Source organism: Carassius carassius, chromosome 1 (assembly GCF_963082965.1).
Source record: "Carassius carassius chromosome 1, fCarCar2.1, whole genome shotgun sequence".
In the NCBI taxonomy this organism is placed as follows: Eukaryota; Metazoa; Chordata; class Actinopteri; order Cypriniformes; family Cyprinidae; genus Carassius; species Carassius carassius.
The window spans coordinates 33,323,717-33,344,022 of NC_081755.1; the positions used below are offsets into that span (position 1 = coordinate 33,323,717).

The following is a 20,306-nucleotide window of genomic DNA, read 5'->3' on the forward strand; positions in this document are numbered from 1 at the left end:
TTGTATACAAACACTGACGCTGTCGAAAAACGAAATCTTTAACATTATTAAAAACCTACAGATCAATATATTTATACAAGCCCAGTCACATGTTCAGATATTCTACTAGCATAGGTGAGGATCATACACATTTTTTGTAGTTAGTAAAAATATTACTTCTTATACCCAGCAGGTTTTCAAGCACATCTCTGAGAAACACCTAGAAGTCTTACCTCAAAGAACACAGGTGATCACGGCAGTAAAGTAGATGTTGAATGCACCGCTCTGATTTGAGACTGAGTCTTATCTGAGGGAGGGTTTGAAGTGCTGATAGTGAAGTTTGAACACTTTTATGGTGACTGTCTGGTGTTTAAACACACAGTATCTATATACCATGTGGACATTTTATTTTCGCAGCACTTAGGGGGAAATTTAGTTATAAATGTGTAAAAAGGTACCCTCCCAGTGACCGTTTTGGTTTTTATTACTTTTAACTTTTCTTTTCTAAAAGAGTGCACCATCCACAGTGTGCTTCATTATTTGTCTTTTATTTACCTCAGTAACCTCACCAGGAAAGAACAGGCGTTATATTGTCTATATCATTATACTGCTTCTCGCAGATGAAAGTGAAAAATAAGTCCAGGCTGGTTTGTGTTGTCCTGGTTTTGGTACAGCTGGTGAATCAATATGATCTTTCTGGCAAAGACAGATGATCAAGAAAGTCTTGCTATTTAATCTAGTAAAGATCCCTGGTATTGACTCCCGTACCTCAGTGTCCAAATACACATTATATATGTCAAATAAAGAGAAACACATTTAAGTTTACGAATGGTGCTGATGAACCAGTTCCCCATGAATGAACTCCTCATCTAGTTGTCAAATAAACCTGCCATTGTATACTATGAATTTATTTAGTTTTATCTTTTGTAAATCACTTTGAATAAAAGTGTTTGCTAAATGCATAAATGTAAAATGAAGAGGTCAAACGATCTTATAAATAAAGTGAAAAAAAGTGGATGGTTAGAAATGACAAAACAAATGCAACTTCATTCCTAGACATTACCTTCAACAGTTTATTGATTCTGTGGACTGTAAATGCTAACTTGGTATCATAAAACATTGAAATTGTGAATTGGGCCAATGTGTCGTGCATAACATTTAATTCACTAAACAGCATAAAATGTTTTGGAAAATACTGTATTTTACTTGCAAGGGAATCAAGAAAATTGTATCAATTAAATGTAATTTAGCATAACTAATAAAAGGCTTTTAATTAGGAAACTGCATTATAATATATTACACATATCTATTATTATATATTACTTCAATGTTCACTTTGCACAATTGCCTATTCCAACAAACCATGAAAATATGCTTAGAGAATTAACCACTAAACATCCACTATTTAACACGACTTTGTGAGCTTAACTTATCAAATACAACTAAATGTACAAAAATGTTTCTTAATATGTTGTACATTACGAAATGTAACTTAAAAGTCCTGAGAGATCAATTATGATCATCATCATCATCATCATCATCATTGAAGACTAAAGTCAACTTAAAAACACAAACTCATCTCTGCTGGTTTAAGCATGCAGCATGTTAATTCCATTTAAAACGTTTTAAAAGGTCACCATAGTATAAAAACATTTCTGCAGTTTCATTTATACAGCGGACTTTACTGTTTTACTATAGAAATTGAAATGAAAGGTTCCTTCGGCCTCGATACTTCATTCACTTGCGTTCTGGCTTCTAATGGCCAGTTAAGCGGTGGACTCTACATAGTTGCCAGGAAAAAATCCCTTAACTCCATTGAGAAAGCCCTCACACCAGCCATCCTCATTCCTGCTGGTGAGGTAGATGATATCGCTCTCCTGAAACACCAGGTCGCCCGGCTTGCCTGTGTTGTAGTTATATAGTGCCACCACTTGGTAGGAAAGAGAAGTACAATGAAAAAATCACTACCTGGATATATAATTAATATCTCTTGTTCTGAATGTGTGATCTGTCTTAGATGTCAATACAGTTGTTTTCACAATGCAGATTCTGTACCTGAACGAGTCATCAGAAATAAGCTTACCTTTATCCAAATAGTCTGCTGGTGCAGTTATGTCATAATCAATGGGAGGAGGTAGAGGGGGCATCTCTTCAAAGTTGTCGTAACTGTCTAGTGGTGGCGGTGCTGGAATCTCAAGGTCTAAATGTGCATCGACACACAAAGTTAACAAAACTGACAAAGTGCTTCTGCACAACTGTGTTTGAAGGAGATGTGGGTGATTTCCGTTCAACAAGCCACATCAAACAAAAATGTGACAATCAAACAATTATTATTTTTTTCCGTCTGAAACATATGGACGCCTACACGGTTGATCAAATAATACAACTAACACCAATGCATATACACTAGAAATCACACACTTCATCTTTACAGCGATCGTTCACCAAAGACAAACAAACGGCTTCAGAAGACTTGGAATATAATGCAGCAGTGTTAGTTTATTTTCTTCTGACTCTACTCTAGTGTTACACTACGGTTCAAAACTTTGGGGTCGGTAAGATTTTTAATAATGTAAAACAATATTTAATAGGTTAAGATGTCTAATAAAGTGGGTTGAAATTGAATTGAAATTTTTTTTTAAGTTTTCTACAGTTAATTGAGCACCTGTTTTTTAATTTTGTTAATAGTTGTAGTCAATAACAACAATGTTGTAGTGCATAAATTGGATGGATTATTTCTCTGATGACTTGTTTCTTCTTTGCCCTTTTTGTAGCTAAAGGTCGGAATATATCTACATGACATTTGCACTGGTTTCCCCCCCATTTACATTTATGATCAGTCGACACTTAATGAAAGTCTGCTGAAGTATGTTCTGAAAAGTATGTTCTGCTGAAAGTCAGAGCTAGTCTTCAGGTTTGAGTTGACAGATTCAATAGAAAATTGCATTGTGTATGATGGTCACAAAGTCCAAATGTTTTAGCTTCAGACTTTGATTCCATCCAGTCGGAGGATATCAAACATGTTTGATATTTTCAGCCGATTTTAGAACAGTCCTTTGTAAATGTGTATGATGCCTAGTGTTAAAATCGGTTCAGATTTTAAAAGTCATGTAGTGTATTCAATTCTTAAAAGTTGAGTTGAGTACAGGTTTGTATTGACATGATGGTGAGTCAATGACGACAGACTTTTCATTTTTGGCTGAACTATCCCTTTAACAGAGAGATCTAACTCGGCTGAGGATGTAGATCGAGTGTCCTGTTGTGTGCAGGATGGTGTGATCTGAGGTCATGTCATGTGCTGATTTGGCTTGCTGGAGAGCAGACTGGGGAAGCGGCAAATATAAAGAAAGAGCAGAATGTCAGACAGCAACGCACAGAGAGGCCTCACTTACCCAGGTGCTCCAGGCGGGCAGGGATCCTGCACAACGGGCTGAACGAAACCGGCGGAGCCAGGGGAGGCGGGTATGGAGGGGGTGGGGGTATCATGACTGACAGGTGTTTATCAAGGGAACAAATTTGAGGGTTGAACAATAAAAATGAACTAAATGGTCTTTGGATGGTATGCATGGCTAAATAAGAATCTATTTTGGGATATGGTGTCAATATATTTGGTAACAAAATGAGAAACTATCAATGAAATCTGAGGGGGTGGCTTTAACAAATCGGGTCTTGGGAAGGAGCGGGGCCTTACATGATTGAGCAGAAGGCAGAAAAAGCGAGCGTGTGTACAGCGAGCGAGCGCTGGGGCCCATGCGAACCCTCAGAGACAGCGAGCGAGAGCTAGGAGGATGACGTCGCACCCGTGAGCGGCGAGAGCGAGGAGCTGAGTGGAAAGACAGAGAGAGACAAGTGTGAAAATAAGAGCACAAGAGCTCACAGAAATAAACAACAGCAACACCAAGATATAAAGCATAAATAAGCTGCCTGTAAGACAAAGCAAACATGTAATCATACAAACTGAGCATTCTGGAGCAAGATATAATGCATCATACAAAACAAAATACCACCTTTGTTTTGCCACTTTTGTACCTTCAAAGTTGTGGTCACACGGCGGAGGCAGTGGGGCTGGAAGATCAAGGCCATCAGGGGCTGGTGGAGGGGGCATGTCAATGGGAGCTTCTGGTAGAGGAAATCCATTCTCCTCAGCCACTACACACAAACGTTCTCCATTCAATTTGTGATTTTTAACTACTGTCATAGGATTAGTTTTCTCTGACTTCACTACAGAATACAAATATGTCTGCTGACTGGATTGAATTCTTACAGCACATTTATATTTTCAGAACATACTTTATTTTTATTTTATTAAAAAAATGTTGTGGATAGTTTATAACATTTCCTTGTTTTTAGTCGTGTTGCAGTGCTTTAGTCCAAAAGAAGTTAGATAAAAAGTGCCCATCCATAAAATAAAAAAAGTGTCTCACATGGCTCCTGGGGGGGGGCAGAACAAAGGCCTCCTGCAGTGAATCGATGCGTTTTTGTAAGAAAAATATCCATATTCAAAACATAATAAACTTGAATCTAGCTTGTGCTCACAGTTGTAAACAGAAGCAGCTCAGGGAAGATGATGTATGAGGTCAGTGTTGCACAGGCACCGCTCAGAAGTGATGCATGCAGAAACACAGCGGAGAGATCAAAACAAAACAACACTCACTAATTAGAAGTACAAGACGGAGGATTTGTAAAGAAAAATGTCGGAGGATTCCAATATAAGCCAAGAGGAGACTGGGTTTCCTTTGCTAAAGTAAGAAAACTTTGCTTCCTTTGCTTCTGTTAAAAAACGTTGGTTTTCCCGAGACTCAGCAGCGCATGACCATATGTCATCCTCTCGGAGATGCTTCCGTGTACAACAGTGAGTACAAGCTACATAATGATTATTAAGTTTTGAATATGGCTATTTTTCATACAATAATGCATCTATTCACTATAGGAGGACTTTGTTGATTTTTTTAATGGATGGGTGCTTTTTATTTCACTTCTTTTGGACTGAAGCACTGTAACACCTGCTGACTGCAATGATACAGCTTGGAATAGCCAGTAAAATGTTTTACATAACTTTGACTGGATTCGTCTAAAAGTAAAAAGTCACGTACACATAGGATGCCTCTGGGGTGAGTAAAACACAGGCTAATTTTCATTTTTGGGTGAAATAACTCTTTAACCAGTCTGTCCACACTTAACATAAAACATCTCTGCAATATAACAGTCAAAACCTCTCAATATATATTATTTAAAGAAATTAATACCTAATAATTGATCACAAGTGGTAGTAAAGACATTTATAAATGATGTTATAAAATATTTCTATATCAAATAAATGTTTTCCCCTCTGGAAAATCCTGGAAAATATTGTATCAGTTTCTACAAAAATATTAAGCAGCACTACTGTTTTCAACAATAAGAAATGTTTCTTTATGCAGCAAATTAGCATATGAGAGAGATTTCTAAAGGATCATGTGACACAGGAAAACAGTAATGACTGCTGAAAATTCAGCTTTGCATCACAGGAATAAATTACACTTAAAAATGCATTAAAACATGTAATACTATTTCACAATATTACTGTATTTACATTCTCTCTAAGACATAGTTATGTCTAATCAAATAAATTTAATACTATTTCACAATATTACTGTATTTACATTCTCTCTAAGACATAGTTTTGTCTAATCAAATAAATGCAACATAAACCCATCCTTGGTGAGAAGAATTCTTTTAAAACATAAAAAAAAAATTTAACAGACCCCCAAAAATTGACAGTTTACATTCAGAAGTTGAACAGCTGGTTAGGACAACAACAACAACAAAAAAGCTCACTCCCTGATCACACATCACATCTAGTTATGTCTAGTAGTCATATGGTGTAACCGTGTTATAGTATGATGCTGAAGTCTGTCAATCAGCAGGGACTAACCTGTTTCAAGAGGTGGAGCTGGTGGAGGAGGTGGTATGGCCATGAGGCTGCTGGGATCAGGTGCATTCACTGAGGTGGCCATAGGAGGGGGCGGGGGGATGTTGGTGCAGTCGAGGGGAGGAGGTGGTGGAGGTGGGGGTGGACCGGTCTCCAGCCCATGCTCCTGTTCGCCCTCTGCCTCCATCGGTGGGGGTGGTGGAGGAGGCCCTTCACCCAGCAGCGTGTCAATGATGTCAACCTCAGGACTGGTGGGCCAGCTGGGCACCACAGGAGGCGGCACGGCTTTACCAAAACTTGAACTGCAGCCATGGAAGAAATCCAGTTATGAGAAGTGATATAAATCTGATGTTAGCATTATAATCCGAAATTATACAACACTTTATGTGCTCTTACGCAATAGACTTGTCATTGAGCGAGGTGAGGGACGCTCCATGAGAGAGAGTGGGTGCCACAGGACACTGGACAGGCTCAGGTGGACGGCTGCTTCGACTTAATTCACATACAGACACAGACACACATATTGAGCAGTCAGAGAGTCAATATTAGGCATGTAAGTACTTCTGTATTTTATATAGAAAGCCACTTAGGACACTGCTCTAAAAAGACACGTGCATGACTAAAGTGCTCTTTCTGAGAAACTTAAATTACCACAACGCAAACCATGTTGCTTTCAGGCAGTGCAAAGAAGGGAAGTGGGTAAAACAAAACTAAAATCGCTTCCTGGAGAAAGGCCCTCTAACTGAGAAGGAAGAGGAACAGAAGCCTGAGACATGTGAGCTTAGTATTAGTAATATATAAGATGTCAATTTTTTTTATTTTTTTTAAATGAACAACAGACACATTTTTGGTGGAGGATCAAATAAAAAGAGATGTGCTGACAACCATTGTAGTTTCTCATAGGGTGATTGTGGTCAGGTGGGTGGCAGGTGATGAATAAACACAGGATGCATACTTGTGATCAAAAAAGGTGGATACTGCATAACAATTAAAACCTGCAAAAGTCTCGATACGTTTTTAAAAGTAAACAGCATCACAGCACTCATGGTGCAAGATACAGGAAAAAATTTCAGACACTTCTCAGTTATCACAGACGCCATAGGTAGATAGGTAGATAGGTAGATAGATAGATAGATAGATAGATAGATAGATAGATAGATAGATAGATAGATAGATAGATAGATAGGTAGATAGGTAGATAGGTAGATAGATAGATAGATAGATAGATAGATAGATAGATAGATAGATAGATAGATAGATAGACAGACAGACAGACAGACAGACAGACAGACAGACAGACAGATTTAAAATATTAATGAACTATTATCATACACACACCCAAACACACCCACATACATACATACATTATATATATATATATATATATATATATATATATATATATATATATATATATATATATATATACATACAGTACAGACCAAAAGTTTGGAAACATTACTATTTTTAATGTTTTTGAAAGAAGTTTCTTCTGCTCATCAAGCCTGCATGTATTTGATCAAAAATACAGAAAAAAATATAATATTGTGATATATTATAACAATTTAAAATAATCGTTTTTAAATTTATTATACTTTAAATTATCATTTATTTCTGTGATGCGAAGCTGAATTTTTAGGATCATTATCACATGATCAATATGATTATCAAAGTTGGAAACAGCTAGCTATTTGCTAAGCTATTTGTAATAACAATATACACTACTGGACAGTAATTTTTTTTCTTCTTTTTAAATAAAATCAATACTTTTATTTAGCAAGGATGTGTTAAATTGATAAAAAGTGATAGTAAAGAAAATATATTATTAGAATATATATATTATTAGAATTTTTTTTATATTTTGAATAAATGCAGTTCTTTTTAACCTTTTATTCATCAAATATATTAGACAGCAGAACTGTTTCCAACACTCATAATAAATCAGAATATTAGAATGATTTCTAAATGATCATGTGATAGACTGGATGTTACATGTGACACTGAAGGCTGGAGTAATGATGCTGAAAATTCAGCTTTGCATCACAGGAATAATTTTTTTTTTTAAGTATATTCAAATAGAAAACTATTATTTTAAGTTTTAAGTAACTGTTTTTTTCTGTATTTTTGATCAAATAAATGCAGGCTTGATGAGCAGAAGAAACTTCTTTCAAAAACATTAAAAATAGTAATGTTTCCAAACTTTTGGTCTGTACTGTATATATATATATATCATTATAGTATGTACTATACTGTAATAGTATATAATAATACTAAACTAACACTGGTCCTGTGTGAACAGAGCTGGACGTACCTCAGTGTGCTGCTGCTCCGTGTCATGGTAGCTGTTTTTACCTGCGGCTGACCAGAATCCTGAAAACAACAAATCTCAAGATTAGCCATTTTTGAAAGGAACTAAATTATAACATCCAAACAAACACAATCCAAAGACAAACTAAAGACTGACCTCCCTGACTCCTTCTATTAGCAATAGCCAACCTCACATGTTTACTGTGTTTTCCTGAGAATGCAGAATATATTGAAAACAAAATAACTGCACATTTACTCCAGGAATAGAAACTTTATTTACTGGCTAACCCCAAAAAGTGTAAACACTGTGGCTCAGTGATGCTATCAGTACATTGCTGTTCGTTTGAGCAAATCTACACAGCAGCACTGGCTCAACCAATATGATTGAGTCTGTTTGACACTAGTGCGTAGTGTTCAGGGAAACCTGCTTGAAAACATTTTCATTGTTATTTCTGTATTTCTTTTTAATGAAATCACACACTTCAGCTTTACAGTCAAACATGAAGTGAATAAATATACATTAATATTTCATTTTTTTCCCCCTAAAGTTTCTGCAAGTCGTCTTTCATGCTCATCAAAGCTGCATTTATTTGGTGAAAATACAGTAAAAACTGTAATATTGTTAAATATTATTACAATTTTAAATAACTTTTTTCAATATTTTTTATAACGCCTTACTCCGGTCTACAGTGTCACGTGATCCACAACGACGTCGTGCTGCTTCATATAACAGCAAGTTTAAAAAGCAGCATTTATTTGAAACAGAAAATGTTTTTTTCATCAATTTAATGCATGATCTTGCTGAAGAGTGTAAAAAATCTTGCACTAACCTAGTGTAGAGGATCAATTTATGATTGAAACCATAACTCTTCACATGTAGAACTACCTTTTATAAGTATATCAATGTATAAATGTGTGTTTGTGTTTACATGTGCATGCAATGTGTGTATGCTACATGATATTCTTAATATAAATGTGTGCTTCAACAGTCTTCTGTGGCTTCGTGCCGATGTATCTACAAGCCTGACAAGTGCATTCCTGTGAAATTCTTGATGCTTTGTGTTTGTTTGTCTGCTCACTGCTATACGGACCTAGCGGGGAATCAATGAGCTAGCTTAGCATGGGTAACACCAATTAATGACTAGCTGCTTTTCCCACGCTGCTTAGTTCCTGGTAGCCAGCCAACTGTGTGTGTGTGTGTGTGTGTGTGTGTGTGTGTGTGTGTGTGTGTGCGTGTGTGTGTGTGTGTGTGTGTGTGTGTGTGTGTGTGTGTGTGAGGGAAAAGAAGTGTGGAGGAGGTAGGAAAGAAGAGTGATCTGAATGTGTGTGTGTACGGTTCATTGATGTCAGACTAACTGCTGTATAACAGGATGTGGTCAAGTGTGACAAAACTAACAAAAGCTAAACTAACATCGAATGCTACTTTCACCATTTTGCCTTTTTTGCGATGGGAAGAAATTAAAAGTCACATGAAGAAACGGCTAAAATGTTCCATCTTAAAATCTCAACATCTTCATTGTTAATACAGAGTCATAGGAAAGATCCAGTGATCTAGGCGTATATTATTCCATTTGGTTTCCACTTTACTCTAAACTACTAAATAATCCTGGGTTTTGAGATTTCACATAGTACAACTGTATATATTTATGATGATAAAATCAGTACAGCAAGCAACAGGCATGCAGTTTGTGTGGAAACCATGGCAAATAAATCTGATTTAGTTGTACTGAATGTTTGGATAACACAAAAACACTGTCTCTTCTTCATTGCAAGTCATGTATTTGCCACTGCATTTGAATGTTTTTCCCCTCAGACACTAAATCTACAGAAACATCATGTATATATTTAATGGCTAAAGCACTGTTGATAGATAACTCAGTGTAGCACCCCAATGCATAACTTTGGCAGCACAATTTGAAGGGTAAACCCAATTTATGAAATGATATGTGTGCTCACCTTCACGCCATGGCCGACTGAGTCCAGGCTAGAGAAAGAGATGGGTGTGCGGGAGTACTTGATCTTGGCTTCTTTATTTTTTGCTGGAGGGACAACCTTATGACTGCGTGGAACCCTCTTGGCAACTGTGAAAGCGCCGATCTCTCTGCGGGCCACCTTCTCCCTGTGCATGTCCACGGTCTGTATACAAGTACAGATATTGGGGGGGAAATTACTCCTAGAAATCTCAAAAACTATTTTTTTTAATAAGTGAACAAATATTGCCAATCTACATGCCGCACTGTCATCAATCGTTAAATGTTTCTCTGAAAAACACTGATTCTGGTCTTTGTAGCATTTTGCAGTAAAATATATTTTTTTGTATTATAATATGGATCTGTTGAGGAAAGATTTATAATTATTCTTCAGCAAACACAGCAGACACTCCAGGCATATTTATTAATAATGACTGATAAATTATTATTGTTGATAATGCATATTTATTTTTAAATGCTTTGTATTCACATTTAGTTTTATTAATCAATTAACTAATATTTCAATGCATATTTTTACATTTGTTTTACTAAACATGTATTACTTCACAATTCAACAATGGTACATCTGCTGTTTGTGTTAAGTGAAATAAAGCTTAACTAAAAATATAAATATAAATATTAGACTGTTCCAGTCTACTCAACTCCCTCTGTAAAAGTTTAGTTTGTCATGTAGGAGGAAGTGATGTTGTTCGACCTTGCGAAGCCATTAGATAGGCCTACACCCTGAAACACCAATCTGGCGTTCCTCTGTGAGCCCTCAGATAGGGTGAGAAGGACCACCATTATTCCAGGCCTGCTTGTTACAGCTCTTCCTGGGCACAGGGCAGACAATGGAGGACATCAATCAGGGTTCAAACTTTGTTTCTGAGTGAGAGAACAGTAGTCCTTTCATTCCAAGTCTGGGATCTGGCTTACCCCCGCTTTAGCCCTGCCTCAGGTGACCTGGTTAGGCAGGCTGGGCACGGAGCGCGCTGGAATGCTGTGCTGGAGTCCCAGCTGCAGTGAGAGGAGCCAAGGGAATCGAGGGGGAAGGAGGGGGCCATGGTGGCAAGGAGTATTATCACCCGGGAGACAGGGGCCCTAAACAGTGACTACCTACACTGAGCTTTGGGACATTTCTACAACAGTACTCTGTCCTTAATCACTTGACAGTGGGAGTCTTTTTTGAAACCCTTCACAGATTCTTGCTCACTTAAAATGTATCACAAAACTGAAGGTCATAATCTTAATCATTTAGAAGTCCAATCATCTTCTAAATGAAAACATAGTCATATTATAAACATAGGATGCAGAATAGTACTTTGAAATTAAAATAAAAAATAGAATTGAGATGTAAAGAATTTTTTAAATAAATGCTGCAATTATAGTTTTTAAGTGTTATCATACCTACAACAGTTTTTTTTACATTTGCAGAAACCAAATATTTGCAAAAACATTCATTTTTGTTTTATTTTTATTATATAATTTATTCTTTACTTTATGGGCTACAGTGGAATAAATAAAATAAAAAAAGAGGTGTCAATGTGGTGATTATGTGGTGGTGATGTACGGCAAAATTCAGATTGTACCAGTTTTCAATTACTAAGGGAAATAAGGAGCCAGCATACACACACACACACACACACACACACACACAAAATAATAATTCAGTGCAACTAAAGGACAACATCCATTTTTCATGAAATGACATTGTAAAGCCGGCAAAGTTTCAGAGTCAGCATGATAGGACTGAACTAATTTTCACTGGTTAAAATGACTGTATTGTGATAACATGATCAAAATAAAAGAACATGTTCAAAATGATCTCAAAATGGGGTTGGTACCTGTCCGATCTGGTTGATGGAGGACTCTATCTTGCGGAGCTGCAGGGTCTGTGCATCCAGAAGCTTGAGCACATTGGTGGCCATAGAGCTGATCTGATAGGCCACACTAGCCAAGGACTGGGTGGTGAAGGCCTTGGTCTCCTCCAGGGCTTTGGTGGTGTCATTTCCAGCCTGCAGAATTAGAAACCTCCTTTAATTAAATCATTAACCACAGATGACAAGAAATCATGTTTCAACCAACTTGAATACATGAATAATATAAGCTGTCATGGTGTTGCATGTTATACACGACATTAACATCCTGCGGCAATTAAAAAAAAGGGGAACAAACTTTTTTGTGTGTCGTTTTCATATATTGTTCTTGTTTCCATTTACTTATGTTGTTTTTATACAGTGCCAGTGAAACTGACCTACAACTCCTCAACGCGAAACTTTCAGCAGTGTTATATTTTCATAATTAATACACCCCCTAAGCGTTTTCTGCTGTTTTGCTGTCTTTGTGGGGAGCAAATGTAATGTGAAAAAACCTTGACCTCACAAACGGTTCGAGTCAGACACTGTCTCTACTGTAAGGAAGACAGTCTTGCTTCATCTTCTCACTTGTACGTCTATCTTCTTGAATGCGGTACAACAGCACATTTCAACTGAACACCAGTTTCACAAATAGCAACGTGAGTGTGAGCGGATGAGATCTCAAACTGTAAAAGTTTTAATCTGTGGTTTCGTCAAGTGTACTGAGGGACTCCAAACACTCCTGAGGAAAATGAATACACCCTAAAAACACCTCTGAGTAAGCATACTGACTGTAAAAACTGATTTCTGCATAGACGAGCCTTTCACACACAACGCGTTTTGGGACGTAGAGCAGAGGAAAGTGGTAAAACGCAAGGTTATATGTCCGTTTTACTGGTTTTATCTTGAAAGCCACATATTTACGACGCAACGCTGCGATAAACGCGACGGTACAATACATTAAACGCGTTTATATGAAAAAAAAAGGAAATGGCAATGGCAATGCACAGACGTATCACTCAAGTATACTGTTAAAGTAATTAAAGTGTTGCATTGTAAATGACACGTGTCATCATTTCTCTATCGGTGACAGATTCAATCTGTGTGTGGGTGTGAAGCGGTCTTACCTGCAGGTAGTTGCTCTCGCAGTACTCCGCTACTTTGTATAAATTGTTATAGTTGTCTAAAAGTGCTTTGCGAGCGGAGGGGGCCTCCTCCAGTATTTTTGTAACTTCTTCGGAGTAGTTTTGATCCTTCATTTCGAGACGGAATGAAAGACCTTTAAGGAACAGCTCCGGAAACCTGTATGCGACAGCAGCCTACTGATATATGTCAGTCATCTCAGAGTCAGACCCCATCCGCCCGCCGCTGCCTTCCTCTGTCATCACACTTCTGCTTTAATGCTGCAAGCACATATCTGATCAAGGCCTCTGTGAGCACGCGGAAACAAGAACGTCCTGCCATTTGCAATTAAACCTGCAATAAATTAGCAGCCAGAGTTACTATAGTTCTAGAAACATAACATAATTCTACACATATTTATATTACTTAGCGGTTTCACAAGCGTGGTTCCCATCAGCGGGGAAATCACGCCCTCTAGCGATGGTGACCTACTAATGTGAAATATCTGAACAGAAAATGAAAACCCTAGGCCTTATTTAAAGCAGAAAATAAAAAGAAGCTCGCAATAAAATTAGTTTATAAAAAAAAAAAAAAAAAAACTTATTTATTATTTTAATTACAACACATTTTTTTACTTTGAATAAGATCTTATGACAAGCTTTATAAAATATTTTTCAATATTAAAAACTATTTATTTACTTTTATTTTACATCTAAAAATATTTCAGTGAATCACAGACGACTGGAAAATCTTCATTGGTTTAAAAAAGATAACAATCAGCTTTTAAGTCTTCTTGAATTCTAAAATTATCGATTATACATAATTTTTACAGAAACTATGAGTGATGAGTATTCACAGATAGAAATTAAGAGAGCACTGCTGTGGGAACTATTCACATCATATATATATATATATATATATATATATATATATAAAACATAATCAATTAGAAAAAAAATATTTTGAACCCTCACTGTACAATATGTAATGTTTCTCTCTTTTTTCTACGATTCCGTATTCAATGATTATTATTTAAATGTTTTCAGAATAAAATAAAAATACACAGTGCTTAATTTCCTTTGTCACTCTCAAGTCTGTTAAAAAACAAATACATTCAAATTCAGAAAATTTCAATAAGCAGCACATTTATTCAATTTCACCTTGCACTTCACATTAAATGTGCATCAGTATAACTACAGCAAATTCAAGTTAATATCTGCAGAGGTTTCTTCCTTGCTTATCTGCCAAATAAATCTGACCATCACAGTGAGGAGAAACAGAGCAGAGATGCCAGCGTAGCAAGCAAGTATAACTTGTAGCGCGTAGACAGACTCTGGGTCCCAGATTTGACGCAAACGTCCCAAGCGCAGATACACCCCCAATCTGATCTCTGCAGCCAGCTCTCCTTGGAGCCAACAGAAATAGGAGCCTTTGTCTTCCAGCCGCACGGGTCTGAAGTGTAGGTGGTTACCGGTGTCAATGAAGACACGAGACGTCTTATTCAGTCCCTCCATATACTGAGAACGGTGAAGCGGTGCTGAACCTCTATCCCAGGCCACAGCATACTGCGGTTTGGCACCAGGACAGGTCAAGACCAGATCAGAGCCTCTGGGGTGGTTATGAAAGTGGATGGTGACACCCAAAGGAGATCGATCGTCAAACTCGAGGAACTTCAGCAGAGCTTGTCTCTCTGGAGATGTCGTAGGTTTTGGAGGACAGGGGGTGTGACAGTTCCTCACCTCAAGCTTGGCTCCGTAGCCACTACCAGAAAGGCCAAACTGTCGGGGAACGGCTGAGGAACCACAAGAAGCCTCTGTGTCCGATTCACGCTGATAACGTACATGGAGGTGAATGCTTTTGACGTAACAAAGTCCTCCACGCATCTGCTCCCCCCGGACGTCACAGCGGTCACATTTAGACCACGGCTCGTACCTGGTGAACACCTGAAACTTTTCAGCTTTTATGCTGAGGGGCTCTGCTTCTTGTACTTGAGTCCTCTGTTTGACGCTCCAAGGAAACAAAACTTGACGGACCTCCTGCACATCCACATCGTAGCCGTAGAAGAATTCACCAGAGGCTGTGCCACAGATATAGTGCCCTGAGTCAGCTTTCTGCGCCCTGAAGATGAGGAGACTAAACAGACGGATGGAAAAGCGACTGCGCAGATCGGACCCTCGACCAACTTTAGATGACTCCACCACCGTAGTGCCCTCAAAGTCTGTGAGGACTTTGGTGTTCATGAAGCCAACTTGTTTCTGATAGTACCACACCACTGAATGAGTCTCCTCTGGTTTACAGTGACAAGGAAGTTCAATGGTCATATCAGATAGGAAGGCAGCAGAGTCAAAGACAAGAAATGCAGGACAGGCCCTGCTGGCAAAGATGTCCTCCTTGTCTTCGGGAGCCTCATAGGCTGAAAGTAACAATGGGCAAATGGCCCAAAAACAAATGGCCAGCACTTTTCTTGGCATATTTTTCTGCCAGCACAAACAACAACAACAAAAAAAGATATATAATACAATACAAACTGTTTAAGGTACAATGGAAATTCAATACAAACTATTTCTGGATGCCATATTTTCCCATCAACGCTTTCAGTTTTGCTGTAAGACTGGCCTCACGAGCCAATGAGGTGTCAGAAGAATCACCTGCTGTAACTTGTAGCTTGTGGAAAAGTTCCTCACAGGCTTTTTGTTCTGCCTGACTAAGAAGAGACAGGTTAAGCCCAAAACGGCCAGTACTTGAAAGGCCGTCTAGCACTCCGATCACTATTTCCTCATCTCCTGAATTCAGACACTGTGACAGAATCAGAAGGAACTCGCCGATGAGACCAAGGCCAACCTCAGTTCTGAAGATCTCCTGCAGAGCTTTGCCTCCCAGACTCACGAGGAGACTGTACTTTTCCAGTGAACTTCCCGCAAACCTGCGCCACTCACGGATGAACTCTGACGCACTTCTTGGCTGGATCTCAGATAACTTCGGCTGGAAGTAAATCCAGAATCTAGTTAGTTATACACTTCATTCTTAGGTGAGATGATGTACTGTGAGACCTAGAATTGGGACAACATATAGCTGATTTGTATCATAAAATGTCTCACCTGGACCTCCTCAGATAAAGCACTCTCATGCTTTGTGCCAAAAGCAATGGGATTCCACGGCTGCTTTCGAGGAGCACCAGAGATGTCCTTTCTGTCAAGGGCCTTCAAGTGAGATGCAAGTACTATATCCCTGAAATCATAACATATAAAACGGAGACACCAGTTATTTTAGTATCACTGAGATACAAAAAAAAGTTTTTATTAATATTTTGAATGTTGATATGTTTTCATTATCATTTCATTCAGTTTAAGTAAAAAAAAAATAATTTCCGTCAATTTATTAATATTTTTCGAATGTCTATACATACGTAACGTTACATATATATATATATATATATATATATATATATATATATATATATATATATATATATATATATATATAATGATTATTGGTAGTTTATTTCTGTATATTTTTAGTTTATTTATTTTGTTTATTTCATTTTTTTCACGTTTATTTTATTTCATGTATCATTTCGTGTGTGTGATTTTAGTTTTAGTTTAATGACATGGAGTTGTTGCTCGGTAAAATTGAGAGGCAGGAGAGCTAGGTTTAACAGCTATTAAATGTAAATTTTACAGTACAACAAATCGAAACCGTACCTGAATTCTTCATAGCTGGCGACATTTTGGTTTAGAGCACGAAACTTGGCTTCATTTTCCCTCTGATATCTCCTGTCCGCTTCCAGCGCCGCTTGAAGCTCCTTTTCAAGTGAACTGAAATTTATCAGACCAGACTTCTCCATACCTGCTCTTACTGCTTCGTGAAAAGACACCCAATTTACTTTTATGAGGAGAACTGATGACGTTATTTACCTCAAATGACAGAAATTCAGCAAATCAATACGAGTATAGCTAAGGTTAACTCGCTAGCTCAAATCTCCATAACAAACAAACTGGTCTCCATAACAACCACGCGTCGTATTCAAGCTTTGGAGCTGGCGGGAAATTTTGATTTTCAAATCAGCGAAGCTTATTTAAAACGTTTATCATTTCGCAATATACTGTATAACATATATGCACAATATACTGTATAACATTACTAAAACACAAAAGTATAATTTACCTACTTTAAAAAGACTTCATCATACAGACGTGCAGCTCGGTTTGTATTTAGTATCATCTCAAAACAATTGAACAATGTATATTTTGTGTTTTCTGGATTTATTATCTAATCATCTCATCTCGTATTGAGTTAAAATATTTGTAAAATATTTGTTTTTACATATACAAGGTTTTAAACCAGGGAGTATATTAAAATATTAATTTCACAGTAACTATATAAGACAAAATAACTTCATTATCTAAAGGACTAAAATTACATGCACGTTCTTAAAGTTAATGCATTACTGAATAAATATAGTATTCATATACTCATGTCAAATGTCAATACTCAAGATATTTATCACAAACATTTACCACATGTACTGACAAAAGTAATATGCTCAAGAGTCTGTAAAATCTTTTTTTTTTGCATTAAATATCTATAATCATGTTATAATATCATAAAATGTTAACAAATGCAAAATATTGCAGTTTTAACTTTACAGCGTCAAGACCAAAGTCCCTGAAATCAACAGACAGTGACACATGTAAACTTCAAGGACTTTATTGAAAACGACAAGCCAGATTAGCACTCAGGCGATGCTCCCGGCATTGGAAGCAATCCTGGGCCACAGGTCTGCGCACTCCTTGGCTACGGGTCCCGTGATACCTGAGCCTACAGAAGACAAAAACAACTTAGCACGGCACACAAACAAAACATCAAGTGAAAAATGACAGGTCTCAAGTAGAAAATGTCCCATCACGGATTGAGATTCAACAGCACATGGCGACTGCCATCTCACCCAAGAGCAATGGGGTTATTATTCCTTCACTGACGACTCACCCAGCCACAGAGCAGACGAAGCAAGTGCTTTAAGAAGGGTACAAAACAAGATCTTAAATTCACAACTCACCTTTCATTTCTCCTTTGTTATTCACTATGACCCCTGCATTGTCTTCAAAATACAGAAACACACCATCTTTTCGCCGATACGACTTCCGCTGACGTATCACCACCGCAGGATGCACTAGATTACAAGGGGAGAGTTGTATAAGCATACATATTCTAGACCATTAATTCAGATCAGCAACTCAAATATCTTTGACAAAGCCTGCTATTTACAGTTAAAAAGCCTAGGCTCCCGAAATGTGATAAATCAGGTACAGCAAACACTCACCCTTTTTCCTGAGCTCTGGCTTGCCTTTCTTCACTGTGGCCATGACCATGTCACCCACACCAGCGGCGGGGAGCCTGTTCAGACGACCCTTGATGCCTTTGACGGATATGATGTACAGGTTCTTGGCACCTAAGTGAGAGAAAAAGCTACAGCTGAGCAAACATCAACACATTATTACATTCAATTATATTTTTATACCTAGAGTTAGTTAGACATACAGGTCTGCTAACCCTCAGCTGGATCATTAGAAACAAGCGTACATCTGTCCCATCACGGATTGAGATTTAACAGCACATGGTGACTGCCATCTCACCCAAGAGCAATGGGGTTTACTATTCCTTCACTGACGACTCACCCAGCCACAGAGCAGACGAAGCAAGTGCTTTAAGAAGGATTAACGAGCCCAAATACTGGCAGATCTCACCTGTGTTGTCGGCGCAGTTGATGACCGCTCCCACTGGGAGACCCAGGGAAATACGGAACTTGGCTCCCGATGACCCACCACGTCCTGAACAAGAGGATGAACGTGTTAAGCGTTTATAACGGTAGCATAACAAAAAAGATGACAGCCACATTTGCTTTTTGCTTAGCTAGCCAGTGACTTCATTCATTTATAACTGATTGCCAAAATGAAGTGACTTTAAATGCCAACTACAAATGCATTCACACCGAGAGTTGTCAAACAACAGTTGTGCCATTAACAGTTAACCCTGCAAAGCCTGAAGTCAGTTAAGTTACTTTAAAACTATTCAGATCTGGTGCAACACTCTTTACAGTGATCGAGGCATCAGGCACTATTCACTGCCATCAAAAACACCCAAGGAAAGTGAATGGTGGCTTAAGTTGTCATTCTACTCAATAGCCAGTGTTTTCCATAAAAAAAGTGTTTAAAGTTTATAACAACGTGTTCATTTTAGGACGAACCGTTCCTTCAGGTGTGCAAATGGCTAATGCTAATCGCTATCGATACGATTGTGAGTTACAGCAGTGAACTAACGTTTGTTATGAATACAGTAATACTTCAGAATCGATTAACCTCAGTGTTTGTCCGGTGTATGATCACAGAGTCTCTCACATGTGCGCTGCGCCATCATCTGTGTACTGAGAGCTGCTCCGCTGCGTGCTGGCGCTCCACTGATCACACGGTTACTGCTTTTAATAGTCACATTTCTTATTTCACCACACGGTTAACGTTAAACCGTGTTTTAAAACGTGCTATCACAGAGTAAAGTTTGTGCGTAAAGTGTTTAAACATGACACTTCTAGCGCCACGAGACTGGAGTCCGTGTACTTAGCAAACATGGCTTCTCTCGCTAGCGGCAAACGCTCGAAACTACTTTTAATCTAAGTTGTACTTGACCATCGGCGCTAATATATCGAAAATATAAGTTCTCTATGATCTGTTAAACCCGTTAAGTCGTTCACGGGCCTTCAGCGTGTCTCATTTGAAGGATGAGTGTGGATTCTCAGATGCGTTTCTTACCTCTCTTAGACATTGTCGCCGAAAAGGAAAGAGGAAGAGACAGAAAGGAATGCTGGGATATAATCGTGCGCGTGCCACAGCTCTCACAGCATCCGGCGCGCGCTTCAAAGCCACCATCCCTACATCGCCACCTAGTGAGCCGTATGTATGCTCTCTTGACGCATTTTCGTTGTGACTTTTAGTCACTAATATATATAAAATCACCTTTTAATTTTTACTCTATCCCCATGCTCTTGTTCTAATTTATCTGTTTTCCTCTCTGATATTGTTAATAATTAAAAAACAATAATAGTTCCAGACATATGATCCAAATAAAGCAAATACATTGCATATATACTGTGATGTGTTTGTCTGACAC

At 38.0% G+C, this 20,306-nt stretch overlaps 4 protein-coding genes across 5 annotated transcripts; all 4 read right to left on the bottom strand.

Annotated features, from left to right (window-relative positions):
* Positions 1–1,028: 1,028 nt before the first annotated feature.
* abi3a (ABI family, member 3a) lies at positions 1,029–13,285 on the bottom strand. Of its 2 annotated transcripts, XM_059557012.1 has the most exons (11): positions 13,151–13,285; positions 12,012–12,182; positions 10,154–10,333; positions 8,202–8,260; positions 6,287–6,382; positions 5,894–6,192; positions 4,009–4,128; positions 3,671–3,802; positions 3,372–3,467; positions 2,063–2,179; positions 1,029–1,909 (listed from the first exon to the last, which is right to left on the bottom strand). In XM_059557012.1, exons 1-11 carry the CDS (start codon positions 13,280–13,282, stop codon positions 1,746–1,748), a joined length of 1,566 nt encoding a protein of 521 aa, XP_059412995.1. In that variant the 5' UTR covers positions 13,283–13,285; the 3' UTR covers positions 1,029–1,745. The 2 variants fall into 2 exon arrangements, with proteins under 2 accessions (XP_059412995.1, XP_059412996.1); XM_059557013.1 differs by lacking the exons at positions 3,372–3,467; positions 3,671–3,802.
* A 79-nt stretch (positions 13,286–13,364) lies between these two features.
* On the bottom strand, positions 13,365–17,121 carry ccdc103 (coiled-coil domain containing 103). The gene is made up of 4 exons (XM_059557015.1): positions 16,847–17,121; positions 16,244–16,373; positions 15,794–16,127; positions 13,365–13,499 (listed from the first exon to the last, which is right to left on the bottom strand). Exons 1-4 carry the CDS (start codon positions 16,987–16,989, stop codon positions 13,408–13,410), a joined length of 699 nt encoding a protein of 232 aa, XP_059412998.1. The 5' UTR covers positions 16,990–17,121; the 3' UTR covers positions 13,365–13,407.
* Positions 14,274–15,761, bottom strand: LOC132146434 (Ig-like V-type domain-containing protein FAM187A). The gene has a single exon (XM_059557014.1). The coding sequence runs from the start codon at positions 15,614–15,616 to the stop codon at positions 14,339–14,341; it is 1,278 nt and encodes a 425-aa protein (XP_059412997.1). The 5' UTR covers positions 15,617–15,761; the 3' UTR covers positions 14,274–14,338.
* Positions 17,122–17,836: 715 nt separating the features above from the next.
* rpl23 (ribosomal protein L23) lies at positions 17,837–20,020 on the bottom strand. Its single transcript, XM_059528888.1, has 5 exons — positions 19,949–20,020; positions 18,890–18,973; positions 18,466–18,594; positions 18,202–18,315; positions 17,837–17,963 (listed from the first exon to the last, which is right to left on the bottom strand). The coding sequence occupies exons 1-5, from the start codon at positions 19,959–19,961 to the stop codon at positions 17,881–17,883; spliced, it is 423 nt and encodes a 140-aa protein (XP_059384871.1). The 5' UTR covers positions 19,962–20,020; the 3' UTR covers positions 17,837–17,880.
* Between the last annotated feature and the right edge of the window lie 286 nt (positions 20,021–20,306).

Coding starts and splice junctions, on each gene's coding strand:
- ccdc103 (XM_059557015.1), bottom strand. CDS start 16,989: ATGGAGAAGTCTGGTCTGATAAATTTCAGTTCACTTGAAAAGGAGCTT. Junction 16,374..16,846: donor GCCAGCTATGAAGAATTCAG/GTACGGTTTCGA, acceptor TTATGATTTCAG/GGATATAGTACTTGCATCTC. Junction 13,500..15,793: donor CAAGCTACAAGTTACAGCAG/GTGATTCTTCTG, acceptor AATTTATTGCAG/GTTTAATTGCAAATGGCAGG.
- abi3a (XM_059557012.1), bottom strand. CDS start 13,282: ATGAAGGATCAAAACTACTCCGAAGAAGTTACAAAAATACTGGAGGAG. Junction 10,334..12,011: donor CCATCAACCAGATCGGACAG/GTACCAACCCCA, acceptor ACTTGTATACAG/ACCGTGGACATGCACAGGGA. Junction 6,383..8,201: donor CGGAGCAGCAGCACACTGAG/GTACGTCCAGCT, acceptor ATGTGAATTAAG/TCGAAGCAGCCGTCCACCTG.
- rpl23 (XM_059528888.1), bottom strand. Junction 18,316..18,465: donor GCCAGAGCTCAGGAAAAAGG/GTGAGTGTTTGC, acceptor CTTGTAATCTAG/TGCATCCTGCGGTGGTGATA. Junction 17,964..18,201: donor TAACAAAGGAGAAATGAAAG/GTGAGTTGTGAA, acceptor TGTCTTCTGTAG/GCTCAGGTATCACGGGACCC.
- LOC132146434 (XM_059557014.1), bottom strand. CDS start 15,616: ATGCCAAGAAAAGTGCTGGCCATTTGTTTTTGGGCCATTTGCCCATTG.